Genomic DNA, 22,533 nt, shown 5'->3' on the forward strand with positions numbered 1-22,533 from the left:
ATAAAGAAATTCCTCTTTCACATACGTAAACAGATTTTCTAAGTGTAAGTACTTCTCGCACGTCATTGGTCGAAATCTTTTCACAACCCATGGCATGGCGGACGCGATCGAGCTCACTTGTGGTTACAAAAGCAAGTTTTATGTGATTGAATAAAAAACGTAAATTTTTTGCATATCTTTAATAAAAAAAAACATAACATCCTTCTCTGGACAAGACAGACATCAGTCCTAAATCTTATAAGATGATTACTAAACATAACAACAATAATCAAATATACCTTCGGTATGTAGTTGTGGTGACATGCTACAAACGGATCATGAAGGGAATGTGTTTAATTACAATAAATTATGTATACATACACAGGTTCCAGCCGTTACTCATGAACTGATAAATGAAATGTGCTCTAATAACCAACTCTACTAATACCGACATAACATACGATAAACCTAAAATAAATCAAATTATGAGTATTTATATGCGTGTAAAAACAATCACTATAATATACTTTCATTAGTTTACGTTTATACTCTTTGCGATAACATTAAATCAATTTAAGCACACAACAAAAACAGACATTAAAACGATAAATGTTTCCTGAAACTTTCATAACATCAAGTTACGTGATTCGAGAAGCATACACAAAAAACAACGTTAAAAAATTTTAAATAACGCAAAACAATCATACGCCAAGCCTAACTACGTTTAGTCTTTATGTACTTCGTACGACAATGTATAAAAATAAGCTGCTTCAATAATGCCGAAACAACTACGGCACTTGGTTTTACCATATACGAAGCAAATTAAAGTCATGTATAATTTCAAACAGTTGTAAGACACTTTACATTCAAAAAGATAAATATGATACAATGTAATTTTTTTTTTCTTTACTCACTAAAATATCTTATACTGGCGTATTTACATCCTAAGTCTACTTAACAGTTTCTGTCTTAGTGTCACCGGCTTCACTCACTTCTGTTGAGTCAGTCACATTTTTTACTGGGCTGGCCAGCGGCTCTGTCACTTTGTCAACAGGTTTTTCTACGTCATTTTCTTTGACAACGGGATTTTCCGCGTTTACTTCAGGTTTTTCCGAGTTTTCTTTAGCTTTGTCAGAATTTTCTGTCACGACATCTACAGGTTTACTTTCTTTTTCGGCGGCTTCAGATTTTGTTTCGGCAGTTTGTTCTACTGTTTCTACTTGAGCACTAGCTTGTTCAGTATTGTCAGCCTTATTTTTGGCATCGTCGACAATTTCTGCACTATTATTTTTCGCATCCTTTACTTCGGTTTGCTCAGGAACTTCTGTGTTATTGTCAGAGTCTTTACCAGTTTCTGCCTCAGCCTTTACTTCAGCGGCAGCAATTTCTTCACTCAGATTATCATGTTTAGACTCGAAAGACTTGTTCTCAATAACAGTGTGGTTGCTCTCCGTACTTTCATTGAGATCAGCTTGTGATGTATTCTGTTCACTTTGAGTTTCTTCTGATTCTAACGCGTCTATGTCATTGGTCGCAACATCCGATGCTGTTGCAGCTTTTGGTTCGCTAGTTTCTTTTACAACTTCTTGTTCAGTAGACGCAAGAGCTTCTTCTTTTGATGTTTCTTCCGGTTGGCTGGTAGCATTACTACTTTTAAGGTCAGTATAGAAGTCGCGTCCATCATACGACAGTTTAACAAGACTTGGACTAACTGTACTATCCAAAAATTCAATACGAACAGTAGTGTCGTCTAAGGTGAGCTGATCTAATTTATTTTTGCCTTCTTCCTGCAAACTTTCATCGCCACTTTCTAAGATAATACGGCAGCCTCTCGCTAAAGGTTCAATTGATGCGATATCATCAGGGAGTTTTCTAAATTCCTCGCATTTAGCTTTGTTGCCATAGTCAATAAACTGTACGTGATAACCAACATCACAAAACTCTAATATTTTGGCTCTGTACCACTGTTCGTCGTCAGCCCAGAATGCAGCGCATATAGATCCTATTTTTAAATCAGTAGCAGGTTCAAATTCTTCAAAATCGTTCATTCTTACCGTCACTTTATCGAGATCGGAGTTAACTTCATCTAGTTGTACATAGAATTCGTCCAAATCTTTGACGAAGCAGATTTTGCCGCTACCAAATATATCTTGTCCCACAGGAGTGGGTCTTGGAGTCGGAATTTGTTCGCAAAGCCCTAGAAGTTCTTCAGTCACGGATTTTCCTTCATGGAACAATTCAACGATGGATATATCACCAGACGCTATGAATTGGACGTTAAAAATAGTGGCTCCTTCGGCAGCTAATTCATTAAACCTAACTTCAGACTGGCGTGACCATTTAACGTCACGAGGTTTCTGCAAGGCACATTTTCTGGAAAGCGCAGGCTTCACTTTAAGTTCATCTGGTAGACTTCTTAATTCGTTAGCTATCGACGCATTTCCGTAATCCATAAATAGCACCTCGGTTCCTTCTGACCCATCCACAATGACTTGTGCCCTGTACCACGCTTCATCTTCAGGGTATTTAGCTGCGCAAATAACACCTTCTTCTTTGTCTGTCAATTCTGGGAAGTTTTCTGCATCTACCATCGCAGCTTCCATTGCTTGTAGCTCCGCGGTCGCGGTTTCTAATTGAATCCAGAACTCGGATGGTGAGTTAACATGACTGGCGAAGCAGGACGGCAAGTCACCGCAGTCAGGTTCTTCTGATCTGGTGGCATAGCCAGCAGTGACCAATTTGTCAGTCACATTATTCCCTTGAACATAGATATCGACGTACGTTATTACGTCTTTAAGGACAATAATGGCATCTACTGCGTTTGATAAATCGCCTACGAGTTGCGTGAAATATTCGGAGGATGCCTCTGACCACTGGCCGGTACCAGTGGGCACGGCGTTAATGCTAGATTTGATCGCGTAAGCTTCCACTTCCTTTAAAGCTGCAGGCATTTCCTTTAGTAATCCGGGCTGGTTGTCTAGCACATCGGTATTACCGTAGTCAATGAAACGAATCGTAATGATGTCAGAATCCGAGTCAAGGATCTCAGCTCGGTACCATTGATCGTCAGCCATATATTTGGCGATACACCACATACCCAATTCAGGATTTTCCAGATCACTAAAGGTGTTGGCTGTAGTCTGCAGCTCTGCTTGGAGTTCGTCGAGCTTGGATATTTTCTCGGCCATTTGCAACCAGAAGTGGCCAGGAGTGTCAATATGGCTGATGTACACTTGAGTACAACCTTCAGGCAAAGATATCGGCTCGGAAGGAACAGGAGTCGGGATTTCCTCAACTTTCTCTTCTTCAACTGCATTTATTTGTGGTGTAGCCAATTTCTCATTTACCAATTTCACTGACAAATCTACACCATCTAGATGCAAGCTGGCAAGCCATCCATCAGTGCCTATAGCAAGTGTAACTTGCACTTCCTTTTCAGTGGTCCATTCCTTGAGTTTAGTGAGAGTGTCTTCTTGTAGAGCTACAAGACCTAAGCTAGCTACTAAGGCTAATGCACAAGGTTCATAGAATTTGGGGTCAAGTACTTTAAGAGAATCCTTGGGAAGTGTTTCTGTGTTACCATAATCAGGGTATTGTACTTTGACTTGAGTATCTTCGACGCTGATGATAGTGGCACGGTACCAGTTGCCGTCCGCGGAGTGCGCAGCGCAGATAGCGTCTGTTTCGTAAGTAGCGAGGGATTTGGGAGTTCCTGTAACAAACATAAATGCATTTTGAATAATGAACATTGAACCAAAACTCTTGAATACTTATTGACCATGATAACCCACATAATATGAAAAGAGTTACTGCTTCTTTTTATAACATACATTATAGTAATAAATAGACCAATTTAATTATTTATTTACCTTCTTCATAGAACTTATAAAGTTCGTCGAGTAACTGAGCGATTCTGTCGCCATCGCTTGCTTTCTGCAGGTAGAATTCGTTCAAGTTCACAGCGTGAACAATGTACGCCATTCCAAAGTTGTAGTTGAAGACGGATCTCGTGCACAATGGGATAACTTCATCGTAGGCACCTTCATCCGGTTCGAATACGGCAATCTTGTGACCGGTCTGGTAGTCGTACAATGTTGTCACCAAACTGGAAACAATTTATGATAGTATTTAGATATTGGTACTTTGTTGCAAGGAGTTGCAAAAAAGGCAAGTAGGAGGTTAAGCTTTGAGCCATATGGTTGGAACATTATCAACTATTTAAAATCTTTGTTCACTTAAATAAAAAATATAATGTCGGGCTAAGTTCTTTATAGGGCGATGGTAACCAATCGGCATCGCTTATGGAGGCAACACCAGAGGAGTAACACCAGTGTGTTGCCAACCTTTAGTGGTTTTATTAAACTATCTTTGTAAATATTATAAAAAATAATAAAAATAATTACGTGATCTCTTCCACATGGTTGATATAGACAATGACTTTGCTGCCTGTAAGCTTGGCCTTCAGGTCTTCAAGCAGTATCAGTTTGTTAACGTGATTAGTATAGTTGTTTAGGCTGCACTCCAGCGACTGGTAGTAGTAGACACTCAGTTCCGTTGGTAAGATCATGAGCTGCAATAAAGATATTAACTTTATTGTTACTTTCGTGAGACATTCTAAATTAATTATTATAAGTTATCGGCTTAAACATGTAACTGTTTGACGAGGAAAGAGGAACGAAAGGAGTTCCTCGTCAAACAATTACGTGAATTAAGATATTTATTGTTAGAAATTCTTGCAGTAATCTTGCAATTACTCAATGACTGTATTCTATTTGCAGTTTTATATTATTATAATAACATACTATGTAAGATCTATTTGAGAAAATAATAAAGGAGGCTTAACAAATCTAAAATTACAAAATATTAGATTACTTATAAAGATTTATCTCATAAGATTTTACTTACATTTTCCAAAGAAGTAGTAATAGATTTTCCGTAGTCTGGCAACACAGCAGTGATATTGGCTGGGTCGGTAACATTTTCTAGTATAGCCCTGTATATTTTACCGTCGTGCTTCACCGTGCAGTGGATCCCTTCGGCAAGGCTGTCTGCGGTCAATGGAGTCAACTGTGGGGAATAAAAAATATGTAGGTAAAAGCACCTCTTTATATATTCACTCAGTTGTTAAACTAAGTGTACAGTACCATTAGTACGAGTTTTATATAAAGTTTAAGAGTAATCGAAACGAAAGCGCATTCTGCGCTCTGATTGGTTGGTTTATTCGAGCCGGCGAGTTTAAACGTTAAGTAAACTCGTACTAAGGGTTCTGGTAAGATTACTGTAATGAAATTTTTTCCCCGTTTTACTCACTTTTGCAGTGTCAAAGTTGGCAATAGCTTCTTCGACTAGCTGAGCTTTATCCATATCGAGTTGCACAAAGAACTTCTCATAAGACTCTATGTGAGTCACTCGGCACAGTATCTGCTGACCGACGATGATTGTCAGGTCGATCGCTTCGTCTGAAATAAGTGAAGAGTTTAGCACAAAATCTTCTAAGAGTTTTTACAGAGAACATAGCTTTGTATTGCAGTTCACAGATCTTACCTTTCAAAGTAACAGACGACTGGTGTTCAGATAGTTTAGCCAGCCCTTTCTCCACCAACATATCGGCCACACTGACTCCATTGTTCCATAGCGACACCTTGTAGCGGTCCTCAACAAACTCCTGGAATATACATTGATACCGCGGCGCGTTGAAGCACAAGTCCATATCCAGGTTGTTGGGCTTCCATTCACCTTCCACTGGCATTACGCCCGATAGCGAGCAACAGACCGCCATCTTAGGCAACTCCATCATCTGTTTATCCATCTGCCAAATATCTTTAGCGTCCACCAGCTGTTTGTTGCCGAAATCTACATATCTCACAATGAACTTTGAGAATGGCTGTACAGATTCGATGGTAGCTCTGTACAACACGCCATCAACAGGGTAACGGGCTAACACGGATCCGCCCACGGGCACTTCACCAGTGTAAGATTTAACGCCTTTGTATATCTCTGGTATTTTGTGCATCATTTCAAGGAATTTAGGCTGCAGAGACATAATCTGTGCGAAGAAGCATTCTGGGTTGATGATCCAAGTGACGGAGACCTCGTGTTGTGCGCCAGGTTCTACGGACGTGGGCTCGAGGAACGGCGTGTCTAGCGGCACTGGGTCGGGGAGCTCCTTGTACTGGACCTGCGTGAACTTGCTGCGGCTCTTGTACGGCGGGGCGCGACCCGCGCGCTCTCCCCTGCCGCTATCCTGGGACCTGAAGCTCTTGTCAGACTTCTTATCATCTGATCCGAATGAACGATCTGCGCGGTCTCTTGGCGAGAAGTTGCTCCTTGGCGCCCTATCATTCGGTCGGAAGTCCCTCTTTTGGTTCCAGTTTTCTTTCTTGTCTCCCCAGTTATCGCGCCTGTCGCCGCGGCTATCCCGGTTATCACGACGGTCGGGCCGGTCAGGCCTGTCAGACCGGTCAGGACGGTCAGGGCGGTCAGAACGGTCGAAACGGTTTTCTCGTTGAGGTCTTTCATCACGGTCATCATGTTGGCTATATTTGTTATCCCTGAAACCAGGAACAACATTGTATAAAAACAATACTAGTTTCAAATGTTATGTTAATGCATGTTATAATATGTTAATACTATGGTGTTAAGTACCAGTTTCACAAGTTCACAGGAAATAATATATACAATTTAAGTTATTTTTATCCAGAGCCTGTGAAACTGGTGAAAAGTGGAATAAGTTTAAATGAAATTAGTTCTTATTAATAGAATTACGCATCATATTAAGTACCTAAAATGTAAACAAAATTACAGTGCTGACCACACCAAGCATATATCGTGAATACAAACCAAATCGAAGAAGGATTTGCTGTGAATATCTACATTATATTCATGAAATGACAGAGGCGGTAGAGCAGTGCTGCTGTAAGTCTTAACAACTCCTCAAGACATCATTGTGCAATGGAATGTTATAAACAAGAGCCGACATAGATGCAACGTATTGAATACGCTCGATACAAATGTGCGGCGCAAACCAAGCGTGGCAAGCAAATAGGGCGAGACAACGAGAACGACGCTGATTCAACTATTAATGCTTTAGTTTATAATTGCTTGGTATCGCGCAATCTAACGTGCTGCAATCACCAGCTACCACATACAACAACAAACTACTGACTCCTTTATGGTAGAGTGAGAGGGAGAATCAGTGGTGGTCAGAAAAAACGCAAACAAAAAAACATAACACTTGGGCAAATAGCACGCATACAATGGGCACACAATGATGAAACGATAAAGCATTAATGTTGATGGAGCAGTAAGCGGAACAGCCGGTGTCGAGGGCGTGTGATGTGTCGAGTTACATACACCACAGTACCGTTTCAGTCTATCCTGTATGGAAGCACCCTTCGTAGGAGCGTTTTGGGCGTCCAAGGAGGCGGCTTCCGCGGCTTGCCTTAGCCTTTTCCCCACTCCACTCGAATCCTTCTTCCAACCAGGTCTTTGACCGGGTTTATCGTGTTGATTTTCCGACCTAGGCTTTCTTCTGTCGAATCATTGCAACTGTTTTATAAAACAGCCTAATTCGTAATTAACGCATTGTATCGGGGAAAGTGGACGTTGAATTTTGAAGTTAATTTATGCGTTCACTTTTTGTTGGGAAATTACGTGTTTATAAATGGGTACTTCTAGTTCGATGTTATCGGAAACAGGTCTATACTTTCGGAAGGAGTTTTAACGTATAAAAACAAGTTTGTATAAGTAGGGAAGTGTATTATGATGGGTGTTACATACCTGTCTCTAGGGTTATTTTCTCTGTCTCTTGGGGCGTATTCCCGAGGGTTGTTGTCCCTGTCTCTGTTTTGCCTGTGAGGAGGTTGGAAGGTTGTAGGTTGAGGAGGAGTCTCCTCCCACTCGTCGTCTCCGACTGACATCGGCACATTCTCACGAGGCTTCGGCGGCCCTCCGCGTCTGTCGTTGTGAGGACTGTTAATAAAACAAGTACTTTAGTTACTAATCTTTAACAAATACTAAATTAAACGCAACTGACCTAAAGCGGTAATACATTTCTATGCAATATAATGGTAAAACAGCATTTTTATGGCTTTAACAGTACTCTCTGAGCATTTTAAACTACACTATCATGGAGACAACTAAGATATCAGCAGACATCAGTAGAATACGTTTAAAATGAGCGTAGTCTCGATTAGCACGAGTGATCACTTTTTACTGACAATTTCTCTTGATACATATTAATGTGCAGTCATAACTGCGTTGTAATTCGATATAATGCATACTTCGGAATTACTCGCGTGGTTTAAGTCTTGTGTCAGATTTCAATAGCGTACAAAGTATAGTAAGGCACATTTTTTTAATGTACGCTGCCAAACAATTAGCATGATTTAAATTACCGTTATGCATAAAGTTTAAGATATCGCTTCGTAAGTTTGCTTTTAAAACTTAATTACCAACTTAAAAATTGTATTAATTAACAAATTAATTAAGGCACGACGCATGTGCGGAAAACGCCATAGCGATCGATATACTGAAACAACTATTTTTCTCTTTACAAACTAAACTAGTTTCATAGCATCGAATCTTAAAGTTATAACAAAGAAAAGGGTATGTATAAAACAAGTATAAATAGTATGCACTCACCGCTCGGCTCGCTCCGGCCTGCCGCCAAACTTTTCGCTATGCCGGCCCGGCCCAGACCTATCGAAGCCGTCCCTGTTGTCTCTGCACACAGAAAACAGACCCACACGTTACAAAACACACGCCACACACTTCACAACGTACCTTAATCACCAAGGAACTAATAAATCATAATTTTAATCACAAAACAACAGATTACCTATACATATCTGTAGCTAGTCTCGCTTCGACTAAACTCATGGGTTCAAAGAACCGATGTGAAGGTCAAACTGTCCATGAGTCCTGACTCATGCTCTGTTATTACTTTTTTGTTGGAAAATAAAAACTGAACTATTACGTATTGAGTATTGCATAGACTCGATTTTGTAATGGAACACGGTATGGTGTTGGGAGACAGGGAGACACAGAAAGATAATGTTGTTAGGCCATCTTTTTATACACAAAAGTGTCATTACTGCACTAGTTAGTAAATTAAATACCAGACTATCATTACGTGGTTCCATTAAATTACTATTAGATTCATTGCTTATTTTTCTACCTAGTCACATTACAATTGTTACTCGATATTTTTATCTCGATTCCTTAGCTGTCATGTTGAGATTTTGTCATGTCGGATTAGAGAAATATCACGCATTAGATTTATTCTTTAAAGATAAGTTGTTTATGTTGAAATAGTATTTGAAGTCGTTTTTCCTAAAATAGGTATGAAGTTAGGTAAATGTTCTAACACCCGACTCGACGAATTTCATTGATGTCTATATTTATGTTTAGCTGAGCAAAACTGCGAACTTTCCTAGTTTGAAAATTTGAAATTAAAAATGCAATTAGCTATAACAATTTAGTATTTCCTTAATGATATTTAATGTTATGTTTGCCAACTAATGTATTGTTTAGCATTCTCATTAAATTAACTAATGATTTATTTGGTTGACGTCAATTTGACCATTGAAAATCGTAGTTACCTACTAAGTAAGTAGTAAGTATGATGTTTTCTCTCTCAATAATACATTTGTCAGTTGTTTAAGCGTTTAGTAGGTCTCCGTTGGGCTTGCTGAACATTGTAAACTCTATGTAAGTATTATATTTAAAAACAAGTTTCAATCTTCATCCTGTAAATTCTGCCATTGATGTATGACCGCTCGCGACTCAGCGCACATTGCAATACAAATTGGATGCAAACATCTATTTCATATAATATACACACGACACGGCGATTGTCGCGCTGCTACTCTCAGACTCAGTGTTGCGGAATGCTGCTCATGAAGATGGGCCTTAAGCATGGCTTGAAACTAGCCGAGTTCCTCGCCAAACAGTTACGTGTGTAAGCCGATAACATGATAATTAATTTAGTATGTCTTCCGAAAGTTATAATACTGATCAAAGAATTCAAAAATTGACTTTTAATAATCGATACAGTATGCGAGATTTGCCATCACAGGGCAGAGTTTAGTGTTTGTCTTCATGAGATCATATTTTCAAAGCAACTTCTATCCGCTACCTATGTAGTCATTTTGTTTATTTTGTAGAATACCTACTTAAGAATTGAGTGTACCTGAGTAGACTGTAGGTAATTGACCAAATCGATTAACTTCGATTTTATTTTGCAGTTATTATGTGCTATTTTTACAAGCGAGAGAAAGTCTGTTTACTTTGTCTAGATTATAAGATGCTTTTACGTTTCAATGATTCAAAATGGCGATGCCATATTTTTAGATGTGTCCATTGTATTTTGCAAAGTATGAACATGGGATTTATTTTGGAATCAGGTCGATTTAAACTTATCAGGGGAGGTCTGTTTTGTGGTTGCTATGATGATCATGATGAAATGATTAAAATTATAACTGTTTTATGTATTATTTAATAATGGCAAAATGAAACTATTAATATTTAACTATAGGCTACTGTTTATTCAATAATGGCAAAAGGAAACTATTAATGTTTAACTATGTACACGTACTGCAAATATCTCCTATTCGCCCATGAATATATTAATGATGTCATTTTCGCTGTGAATCACTGTATTACTAACAATAATATACTTAAACAGTCGCAATATCAATTACATCACAGCAAGACCTGATTAAAAGAATACCTATCGGTTTTCTAGCACGATAAAAAATAAAGCAAAAATATTATCAGACAAATCAATTGACGTGTCTACTTTCATTTTCAACGTGAATCAATATCAACAGGCCGTGACAGTGCACTGGGGGCATCCTTTACAAAAATACACTTTAATTTCCACGCCAATCTCTCTGAAAAATATGTAGTCAGTTTCTGATCTCTTACGACACGCGACACTCGCAGGAAGAGTAGGGATGGCGGTTACATACTAATTTTTTAAGTGTGGAAGAGCCATGTTTCGATACAAATGGGCCGGCTCAAACGGAGTGATACCACGCCCTCAAAGAAAACTGACGTGAAACTACGCTTGCGATGTGTTTCGTTCTGTGGGTGTAGTTACCGGAGGCCCAATTACGCCCCTTCCCAATCCCCAATTTCCAAAAACCTTAAATTCCTAACCCCCAAAATGCCGGCAACGCACTTGTAACGCCTCTAGTGTTTCGGGTGGCTATGGGCGGCCCCGATTGCTTACCATCGGGTAATCCGTGTACTCGTTTACCGGTTTATACCATAAAAAAATGTATTTTATTCAACCATCAATGGAAAGCGATGTGAATATGAAATCTAAAGCTGTCCAATTCTAAATCTGAAGATTTTCTTGGTTAATGTTTGCCAACACATAATTGTAAATATTTATCAATAGATTACCAGGACTAGACGGCCAAATCACGAAGTGAAGAGAAAGTTCATTGTACTGTCTTTATCTGATGATATCATATCTTATTGGGCAGCAGATTTTATGTACTTATTTCTACTTTATATCCATTATAGCTAAGGTAAAAAATAATTGTATTCGAGTGAATGTTTACAACGTCGAAGTGTGGGAAATCCATGCTTCGGCACGAATGGGTCGGCTCGACCGGATTGATACCACGGCCTCACAGAAAACCGACGTGAAACAACGCTTGCGTTGTGTGAGTGAGGTTACTGGAGGCCTAATTATCCGCCTTTCCAATCTTCCCACAATCCCTGATTTCCCAACAACCCTTAAATCATTTCCAGTTTTAACCTTTCTCCAAGCTGTACTTGGACTGTACTGACTACTGTGATCAGCACTATAAATGGACTAAAATAAGTCCAAAAAACATTATATGCAGTCAAACAATTGTACGCATTGTGCTGGCGATCCAAATTGCGCAAACTACTTTCTCGGCCACAGCGACAAACTAAACTATGTGTCATGTCATCAACTGCGTTCATTGTTCGCGCAGCCACTATTGAAGTCTAAAATAGTATGATAGATAGTGCGCAGACATACAAAAATGCATTAAAATTTTAAATTTCATACTCCGCGGTTGCAATCAACAAGTAAATTGATGGTTTTTGCCGTTTGAAAGTAGCACGTGTAAGTATTACTTTCCAAAATTGCTTAGTTGTTTTAGTGAGGCTGCTAAAATAATGGATTTGTTTGTTTAACGTTTATTCCCCGAAAAGGTAGATAGACAATGTAACATTCACTTTTCATCAGCTACTTTATGAGGCCAAAGTAATAGGGGGTGATTGTCTTGTCGTACCGTATGGAGAAACCTCTTATGACTTCATTACAGCTCGTCTGTGGTCAAAAAACATGAAACTGATCCCACAGAATTTAATACTTAATTAATTGCATTATACCGTCTACACAATTCCAAATTTCGTGGCCTGTATACGAAGAATTTTTCGAACCCCGAAGACACTTAGATATTTACAATGCTAACAATACACCTACTTATCAACAATTTTGCATTTTAAGTATATGTATGTACTACTAAGTATTAAGTGCACGATATGACTGTATCATTATATCCATTATCTAAACGCAAAATAACGGTGAAACGTTGAAACACAACAACACAAGTAAGGAGCAAGTATTTCGTATAGATTGCTTTCGATCAGTCGAGCGGTATAAGTGAGAAGTGAGAACGCAATCACCTACTTTTCCTCTTTGTTATTACAATTATTGGATAATTATTTTAATTAGTATTCGTTTCTATTGTTTTAATAGTTTAGTATGCGCATGCGCAAGTGCGAATGTTGAGTCAGCTGGGTCATAGTCGTAATTATAAAATAGCTGCTAGATCAGATTCATATTAAGCATTTATTTATTTATTAAATAGCTTTATGTTCATAAATAGGTACACTGGTATATGGGTGGATATAATGCCATTGGCATTTTCTGCCAATCTGACCTTTGGGTGATGCAGAAAAATAACTAGCGGGGGCATGGAGTAGCCGAGTAGTAAACTAGATTTTCTGATTTCAAATATTCATATTTGAATTTGGTCTACTTTAAGTACCTCCTACCTACCTATAGTTAAACACCTATCAGAGGAAAACACAACATCATGCTAACTGCTGCTATACAATTAAGGCGTCAAAATTGATAAATGTTAAGTGTTGCTTGATTTAATGACTAGTGTACATAAAAATTGGCGACGGCGACCTCTCGCGCCCGGCACTGGTTCAGGCCATGGTGCGGAGCGAAAGGGATGGGATGCCGTTCCTCCTTCTGCGAAGCAGTCATGCTAGCTAAGGAGGAGGCGGGGCGCACTAGTGAACAAAATACGCCCCAGCCGTCGGGAGACAGTCCGGGCGTCGGGGATCGCGAGACGATCTCCGGCCACCTGACCTTTGGACGGCGAGCAAGTTACTCACCGCCCGAACAGAACCAGACCAAATAGTAAACGCGATCTTCTGCGCCTCAAATAGCCATCAGACCATTAGATGGGGCCCAGCAGGGCTGATGCCTGACCCGGAGCTGCGGACTACCTAGCGGGTTAAACGAAGGAACGGGGTGGTTTTTAGTCAGTCACAGTCTGACACTGCTGCCTACAATTAAGGCGTCAGAAAAGTCAATGATGATTTCCCCTCAAAAAAAAAAAAAAAAAAAAAAAGTGTACATGAATTATACTAAGTAGGTGTAGATACTCTTTCCGACACAGTTTCGTTACATTTATTTTAAGATCAAGCTCATTATTTTCGAGGAACGATGTAATGATTATGTTTACACTTTTACTGTTACGGAAATAGCTCTTGATGCGTAAGAAATAAGGTGTATATAAATACAGCTGCAACATGCGATAAGCAGAGATTATTAGTTTGTAAGAAACGAAGGGAAATACTTATGTAAACATTAACAACAGCTGCTTACACTTCATAGGCACTTAAGAACGAAGTTTTATTTGACATCTAACTATAAGTAGGACTCTAAATAATATATTTTTTATGATTGAAATGTTTACTCTAAGTTATAAGTGTGTCAAGTGGCTTTTATTTCCTTTCAGCCAATGATATTGTCAATACAAGGACTTGAAGCGTTCTTAAGATAAATGAGGAAATTTATATTACGTTCTTACTAATTCACAGTAACTGCAATTGCATGGCAAGAACAGCTACATGCACTTTATGTTTCCAAAAAATAAAAAGGCGGATAAATTTCTGAAAACTGACGCTAACGGAGACACATTCGCTAATTTCTTGTGAAGTAGTACCACCGTTCAAATTAGCTAAATGGCTGTTTTCTTTTGTGTGGCTTGAACAAAGACGTTGACGAGTTTCCAGAAGTGATTAATTTCAGGTTTTGTTCACTAAATATCTGGTGCAATGACTGGTTAATTGGGCAATATGACTGACTAATGTTTAGTATATAAGTTTAAACACCAATAGCTAGCCAAGACTTTCTTTAAACATTTTAGTTTTAATTTCATGAATCCAAAGATCCATTACTACAGTTCAAAAAACCTTGAACTTTAAAAGGGACATTATTTACCCTGAGGTTTAGTAGCTACGACTCGAGATAACAGGCGATAACCACGTGCGAGTGATTTATATGGATAAGATTAGAGACCAAACTTGATGCTGAATTTATATATTCCCCTATATTTCACGCGCCGAATTAACAATATGAAATATTGCCAAGAAGGATATTTGTTAGTCATCTTTATCAATAACTCAATATGTCTAATATTCAATTTACAAAGTTAATTAAGTATGAAATTTGATCTTAAGGCGGCCTTAATTTAATATGGAGCAAACGTCTGCCGCGGCATAGTACATACTTCATTGCTACATATACTTAGATACCTAGTCGCTCGGCCGGCTTTTATTAAGTATTAGTTTAGTACTGGTAGACTAGGGGCCCATCGTTTCGAGGAATATGTAAGGATTGTATAACAATATCACGTTATGTCTTGGTTTATTTTAATACTACGCTTACTATACTTGATTTATTTAAGTGTGGGAGAGCCATGGGTCGTTTCGACCAAAGTGATACCACGACCTCACAGAAAACCGACTTGAAAAACCGCTTGCCTTATGTTTCGTTGTGTGAGTAAGGTTACCGGAGGTCTAATACTTTCAATTAATTTCCCAATCGTCCCAATCCCCGATTCCCCAACAACCTTTAAATTTCTAACCCTCAAAAATCAAGCAACGCAATTTTAATAGGTATTTTCCAATGCTTCTTGGCAAAATAATCTTGTAAATTCACGCGCAAAAGTGAATAACTATGAAGAATTAGAACGCATAATCAATGCATTTACTCTATGCTATGATAACGTCATTACTACAATGTTGGCAGTACCGAGTCATAAAAACAGTTATGTATAGGGTAATTCCCGATTCGCTTCGTGATTATTTATCAATATCCAATTAATATAATATGTACAACATACTATCTATAAATAGAATAGAATATAGAATATTGCTGCACTGTATTTTTCCACGTTTTACAATAATTAATTTAACTACCGTAAGTTTAGTTTATTTTTAAAGATTATTATTTTGCTATCGAACCTCAATATTACGTTAAAAAACCTCTTCTTAGAATTATATGACGGAAACGTTTAATCTCCTGAATTATGAAAAAGGGTTCGATAAGGGCCTCAAAACTTCACAACACGTTATGCATATGGTCCCAGATAAGAAAACTACAGCCCTGGCACACGAATTTCAATACAGTTACAAAGACCACCATGTTATAACTTTATTAACAACTCATTTGTTCCGATTATTGATAAATCAATCAAACAGTATCTTTGCTACACTTCATTGAATATTAGCGGAACATAGTATGTCTAAGAACATGGGAGAATCGCATTTACTACGCATTAAATAAAGTCGTATTTATTTCTGAAGATAGCATTAAGACATTATAAATGTGTGGGTTGGGTGAACTCACCTGTTTCGAAAACTGCCACCTCTTTGCTGGAATTCTTCATTGCCCTCTTTTGGTGGTCTCCATTCTTCCTTGAAGCTCTTTTCTCGTCGGAAACCTTTCTTTTTGCCATCATCAGACGCACTGTCTGGAGAACTGAAGGTTTCTGGAGGGTCTTTCCTTACTGGGGTTGTTGCTTTGGCCTGCAGGGATGATAATAATAACAGACTGATTTATTTCTAGCCAGACTGAGTTCTTACGAATAATTCTATTATGTAGGTAGATTTTTAAATTTTTGCACCGTCTACCTACATTTCGATAACAATACCCTAGTTTTTATTAAAACTCTTGTGCAATTTATAAACTGACCCCAATTTTATGAAAGACTGTATTACGCGAAAAGTGTTTTATTGAAACGAAAAACGCAATTCTTGTAGCACAGTTTTTGCGAATGATAAACGATGCATTTCCGTTATGTAGAAAGGAAAATTATAGACTAACAAAAGGATAGATATACTTTTTATTGGGATGCTCTAATTTTACACGCAAAGTTACGTAAATGTATTTTAAATAAGGATTATGACATCCATTACGTTTTTCGGCAATCTGAGTCACCAAGCAGTTTCAATGCTAATAAGATTCTTTATGTATGCAACACAAGTTTCACTTATCTTTATAAGTAGGTTCAAACTGCTGGCAAAATCAAATTGATATACACAGAGTAACACAAGGAAATAGGGTCAGCGGATTATTTGGTCTGGCTACCTAAGCCTTGAGTTGCTTTATTACTACTAATTACATTCAGGTATTGATAGCATAAAAATGTTGTAAAGTAGGTTACTTAGAAATTGTTCTGCACAAAACAAGAATTGTTTTAATACAGAAAGTAAGAATTATAGCAAAATAATAACTTACCTCATGAGAGCTCCTAGGTTGAGACAGTTGTGTCATCTTCCGGGCCACATCCAGGGGTGGGGTTACAGTCTCATCAGTCAATGACACCACCATCGTGGTGGATAACATACCAACTATGTGAGCAGTCAGGGTCTTCTCTAAAGCTAGCATCTCCAACTGGTTTGATGTTTTAGTCTCTACTGGTTTGTTCTCATAACCCTAACAAATAAACATATTTTTGTAATAGGTGTGTATAAGATTCTAATAAGAATCTTCTTGTACAAATATAATGATTGAAAGAATGAATTAGATTACAGTGTATTAAAGAGACAACTCACCTTCAGAGCACACTTCATAGCCTGAGCTGGCAGTCTTATCAAGTCTGGAGTAATGGTCCTCAAATCTGATACTTCAACCTCTTGCTCATTACCATAGTCCACATACATAACTACAACTTTGTTCTTCTTAGTGTCCCTAACCGTTGCTCTGTACCAGTTGTTATCATCTGGAAACCGTGCACAGCATGCTGCTCCCACTGGCAACTCTCCAGGAGAAGAGCTGTTCTCACAGTGAGCCCTTACAGCATCCATCACAGCATTCAGATCATCAATGTTATCTGACAACTGCACAAAGAACTTGATACAGCTATCCACATAAGACACAAGAACGGAGCGCCTTGATCCCAAAGGCAGTATGTCAATCCTTTTAAACTGCAGCTTGTCTTTCATATTAGCCATCAACAATTCAAGCACATTCTTATTGTCCAAGTACAGTTCTCCATACTGAATCAATGGTGGTCCTTCAGGTGCCACTACTTTCAGGGTCATCACTTTTCCATTGACTAGCTGTTTGAAAGTCTCATTCAAATGGAGGCCCTTTTCCAATTTCTTTACACCAGATAAACAGAACCTCATTGCAAACACATTAGGCTTCACAAACTCATCAGGTATATCAAAGATATCATAATATGATACCATTTCAGTGTCCCCAAAGTCCACAAAGAATAACTTGCATTGAGATCCAGAGAGATTCATAACAATAGCCCTACATATAATACGGTCACCTGACATTCTGCCCAAGCAGACTGTGCCTATCATTGGTGGTTCAGTAAGACTGCTATGTGGTCTCTTATTAATGTCATCCATCATATCCTGAAGTTTCTTGGCATCACTAACAAGCTGCACTGCAAACAGTTCTGGTCCTTCTTCAGCAAATGACACAAAAACTTTGTGTTGAGAGTTTACTTCCAACAATCTGCTCTTATAAGTAGATGACTTTTTAGGAGAACCAGATTTTGAAGCTATCATTAGTGCTGGTGGAGGGGTTGAAAGGTTGATGCTATTATTGGGGGCATGCTGTGGCTGGCGCACTGGAGCTTTTAAATTCCCAGGGTTCCTAGATGCTTTGTTGACTAGCAATCGTTGTCCAATCAAAGATGGTGCCATCTGTATACTTCCATTGAATGGTAATGATGCATTTTGCTGAATGCGCATAGTTGATGCTGGATTAGCTGGGAAGTTCTGATTCATTAAAAATGGGATGTGTTCTGGAAAATTTGGACCATCATTTGAAACACTAGGCTGCCAATTTGATGAATTTTGGTTATCACCAGATAATTGAAGTAGTAAGACTTCTTGCTTTGCAATAGGTAAAGGTACACCAAAACGAATAGAGACGAGATGTGACGCTAGATCCGTGCCCTTAAATTGTACAGATATTAAAGGTATTGTCCGAGTTTGAGCCTCAATAGTCACAATATAGTCAGAATAGCACACTAAGCTTTGCAGTTTTAGTAAAAGTGGTTCTTCCCATCTTCCAGACGGATGCATAACCCCAGACAGGTAATAGTCAGTCGCTTGACCACGTAGTTGTAAGAATAGCGGGTCGTAGTTTTCCAAGAACCGTATAGCGCTCAATGAAATTATGTCTTTATTCCCATAGTCAATAAAGTGGACTCCAACCAAACCGGTAGACAAATTGTTTGTGCTTACAACTTTAGCTCGGTAATAAATACCATCTTTGTATTTGGCGGCACAAATGACACCTTCGTGAATAGCTGCCGGTGGCACCGCTCCGATGCCTTTTTCTAGACTATCTCGGGAACTTTCAAATAGGCTCTCTATCATTAACGAAGCCTGTTGATCTATTTGACCACTAATTTTCAGAAAATGAGAGTCACCGTCTACATGGGTAACAAAAAGTCGAAAAGACCTTTGATTATCAGACGGCCCAGCCATTTTTTCGACAATAGTATATAGAAGAAACTACAATAGTACAACTCACACGTCTTATTAGAAACAGGAATATCAAACTGAAGTAAATACCATCGCACTTTCGCTAAACTAATTTATAAAAAACAACACAGCCAGCTTTCTTTTCCGATAACGTTACGTTTTCAATAAACATGGCGCTTCGTCCGCCGCCGTTTCAACTTCAACCATATTAAAAATAGAGTTGCGACACGCAGAAAAAAATAATTTAGTCGATTAAGTAAATATTTTTCAAAAAGTAGTTTGAATTTTCAGTAATTTTAATAGTAATAATAAAAAAAGGTAAAAATTAACAACAGTGCTATTAATATTTATTATAGTTAAATTCAAATTATTGTTTTTATATAACCTAATGGTATTTTATGTACATTATACTGCCTGCTTAAACACGTAGAATCCAAATATTTTTCACTTTCCAGATGTTGTAAACGTCATTGTATATTACTGTCATGTCATGTTGTTATTTGTCAATTAGTTAATGTCTGACTGATGTCACTGTAAATAAGAAATACTTTTTCTTTGTAAATTGTGTGCTTTCGAAAGTATTTCTGCAGCATAAAGTTCTGCTACAGTTGTAGGATGTGTTTGCTGATATAATACAAAATAACAACTATAATTTTCAGTAGGCAAAATGATTGAAACTTGTTCTAAAAAATGTATGCTATTTGGGACCGTCTGTTTAGGAATGTAAGTTTATTTGGTAATTTGTATCCACACACTATTGTTTTTAAGTTTATTACAACATTGAATAATATCAAATTTGTCATTATATCTTGCAGATTGACGATAGTAGTGCTAATACTAGAGTCCCATTTGGCTGACTCTATGTCTGGGAGTTACAAAATGAAGAACAAGACATTCCCTACAGAGAACAATTCAACATGTTGGATGCGACAGAAATATACTATTGTTAGTGAATGCCATCCTTGTTCAGGTAAATTATGCTACAAAATAATTTCATAATAATTTATAAAATGAAATCACTGAAAGTATTAAGGGCCATCCTACATGGACTTCTCGAACAGTTAATGCCTATTATTTTTATAATGTTCAATAAAAATGTGTCAGTTGAACTGTCAGACTAACTTATCAGACACTGCGTTAGGAACTCATAAACATTAAACAGTATCATACTTTTATATTGAATCATCATTTTAAGATAATTTTAGTTATTAAAACATCACTATTGATATTACAGATTTCGAGATACGAAGTAAGAGCATAGGAGTATGTATACACACAAGTTTCAAAGAAATACTTAAATGTGAAAATGGAGAAACAGTCACAAGAAGGTGAATAACACTAAAATGAATTATAGTAAGATTATACGAAGTAAAATTGTACTAAATCTATTTCATTCTGGTTTTCAGTTGTGATCGAGTAGCATATCTTGAAGAAAGAGCTTTTTGGAAGTTCACAATATGGTCATTTGCTATTGGAGCAGCTTCCTCAACTGCTGTTATGTTACGATTACGAGTTCTGAACTATCATGCGAAACGAAGAGCAAGACAAGTCCTTAGCAATGGGGCAATTTAATTTATAAGTATTATCCTTTAATTCTATTATTGATTACTTAATAAATTTTATATGACAGACTACTGTCTGCATAATTGTATATGGGCACTAAAATTGTGTACAGTAGATGTTTAAATACCACTATGCCCATTTATGTGATAAACTAAGTCTACCTGTAAGGCTTAATTCAGAACGAAGTGAGATTAGCTACAATGGTGACTGTCCTTAATTGCCAAAAGTTATCATGTTATCCTTTTAATTATAATAATGCAAAATATCATCAGGCATCATTTTCAATTCATAATTATTTTGTAAATAAAAAACGGACATTGTAAAAATATAAAATAAATATTTATTATCATTCGAACAGTATTTTTAACAGTTCACTTATAACTTTAACATTAACACTATTACCTAACAACCGATAACATTGCTTCATAGATATATTTGTAGGCAGATTATAACTTTTAGGAAAACACATTATCATTAATACTTCTTTCGGTGTAAAGTACCGTAACTTCAATTCCTTAAATAGTTCAACAAACTTCTCACCACCAATTTCGTTTTGTTTAGCTTCTTCGTAACATTTTTGTACTACTTCTCGAGGCTTATCTGTGAATATAGACCCAGTACCATCAGCGTAATGAGTGTAAGCTTTTGTAAAGCAGCAAGATCGCTTTGAGGTCTTATAGCAGATGTCAAATACTTTGGCACACCTCAGTATTTTATCTGGTACCAAAAATTTTTCATCTACATCCTCTTCAATTATGGACTCTAAAGAGTGTGGGACACCAAAATCTTTCGGTAGTCTTGTAATCTGCAAAAGAAAAGAATAACTGTTTTTTTGCACCAAAATTTAGCTAGAAAAATAATAAGTATCTGGGCTCAAATTATATCATTTTAAACTTACAATTTCATCTCTTCTTTTAAAAGGCCACGTCAAGTTATTCCTCCTTGCTGTACAGTAATACCTTAGCCTAGAGTTGGGCACACCAACAGTTGACGGACATAACAGAAACTCTTGGTAAATAAAGTTACATTCTTTCAACTTGTCTATAAATAAATTTCTAACAGTAGAGTTCTCAAAGCCCTTAACATTTTCCATAAGAATATATTCTACATTGTCTAGCTGATCTAGTATCCCTATTATGTATAAAAACGAATTAGTCCTAGGATCATTGTCGTCTAAATATTTCCCATTCCTTGTGAATGGCTGGCATGGCGGTGACATAAGTATTGTATCAACATTCCATTTTTTTATTACTTGAGGAGTCAATTGTTGTATATTTCTATTCAGTAAGTTAGTTTCTGGGAAATTATGTTTATATACTGAATTTGCTACGGTATTTATGTCTACTGCAGCTACTATTTCTCCATCTAAACCAGATTCTGAAAATAAAGATTAAATAAATTAGTGTATTTGAATACCATTCATTCAAAGGGTAGAATTCTATTACAAATATTTAAATGGCAGTAGCCAAAATATACAAATATACATCTAAGACTACTTCTGTTTCTGTTTTTAATGTTACAGACTAAAACTGTTATGATCACTGAAACTTGTATAATATTGTATCCATTACCTTTCCATGCACAGTGCATGCCCCCAATGCCACTATAAAGCTCTAAAATTTTATGCGACATCGTAACTTGTATAGTTAACAATTTGTACTATTCATCTCAGAAAACAACGATATTTTTGCAACAAAATTAATATTTATTTACAAAATGAAAAGGTTACTTTTTGACAACATGCGTGCAATGCTGGCATGACAGTGACAGTTAGTTATATATCTGTCAATGTATCACATATTGACATTAGAGAAGACACCCCAAACGTATTATGGACTCTACACTGAGGTCCAATAAAATTACTAAAATGAATTATACATAGTATTAAATTTTACATTTTCAACGAACCGTAACAGAATTTGATAGCCTATCAATGATAGGTAATGTTATATTGTAAATTCCGTG

General features: G+C 37.3%; 3 protein-coding genes across 4 annotated transcripts; 1 reads left to right on the forward strand and 2 right to left on the reverse strand.

The window, feature by feature from the left end:
* Positions 1–187: 187 nt before the first annotated feature.
* LOC118272723 (maternal protein tudor) lies at positions 188–19,212 on the reverse strand. Of its 2 annotated transcripts, XM_035589373.2 has the most exons (12): positions 17,110–19,212; positions 16,793–16,990; positions 15,902–16,080; positions 8,623–8,703; positions 7,759–7,950; positions 7,343–7,510; positions 5,524–6,530; positions 5,290–5,438; positions 4,885–5,046; positions 4,383–4,549; positions 3,849–4,084; positions 188–3,691 (listed from the first exon to the last, which is right to left on the reverse strand). In XM_035589373.2, the coding sequence occupies exons 1-12, from the start codon at positions 19,006–19,008 to the stop codon at positions 930–932; spliced, it is 7,200 nt and encodes a 2,399-aa protein (XP_035445266.1). In that variant the 5' UTR covers positions 19,009–19,212; the 3' UTR covers positions 188–929. The 2 variants fall into 2 exon arrangements, with proteins under 2 accessions (XP_035445266.1, XP_035445267.1); XM_035589374.2 differs by lacking the exon at positions 7,343–7,510.
* Positions 19,213–19,495: 283 nt separating this feature from the next.
* On the forward strand, positions 19,496–20,923 carry LOC118272726 (protein JTB). The gene is made up of 4 exons (XM_035589377.2): positions 19,496–19,728; positions 19,821–19,975; positions 20,240–20,333; positions 20,412–20,923. The coding sequence occupies exons 1-4, from the start codon at positions 19,673–19,675 to the stop codon at positions 20,575–20,577; spliced, it is 471 nt and encodes a 156-aa protein (XP_035445270.1). The 5' UTR covers positions 19,496–19,672; the 3' UTR covers positions 20,578–20,923.
* Positions 20,886–22,350, reverse strand: LOC118272718 (tRNA (cytosine(38)-C(5))-methyltransferase-like). Its single transcript, XM_035589367.2, has 3 exons — positions 22,140–22,350; positions 21,467–21,945; positions 20,886–21,373 (listed from the first exon to the last, which is right to left on the reverse strand). The coding sequence occupies exons 1-3, from the start codon at positions 22,198–22,200 to the stop codon at positions 20,915–20,917; spliced, it is 999 nt and encodes a 332-aa protein (XP_035445260.2). The 5' UTR covers positions 22,201–22,350; the 3' UTR covers positions 20,886–20,914.
* Between the last annotated feature and the right edge of the window lie 183 nt (positions 22,351–22,533).

This window comes from Spodoptera frugiperda, chromosome 4 (genome assembly GCF_023101765.2).
Source record: "Spodoptera frugiperda isolate SF20-4 chromosome 4, AGI-APGP_CSIRO_Sfru_2.0, whole genome shotgun sequence".
NCBI lineage: Eukaryota > Metazoa > Arthropoda > Insecta > Lepidoptera > Noctuidae > Spodoptera > Spodoptera frugiperda.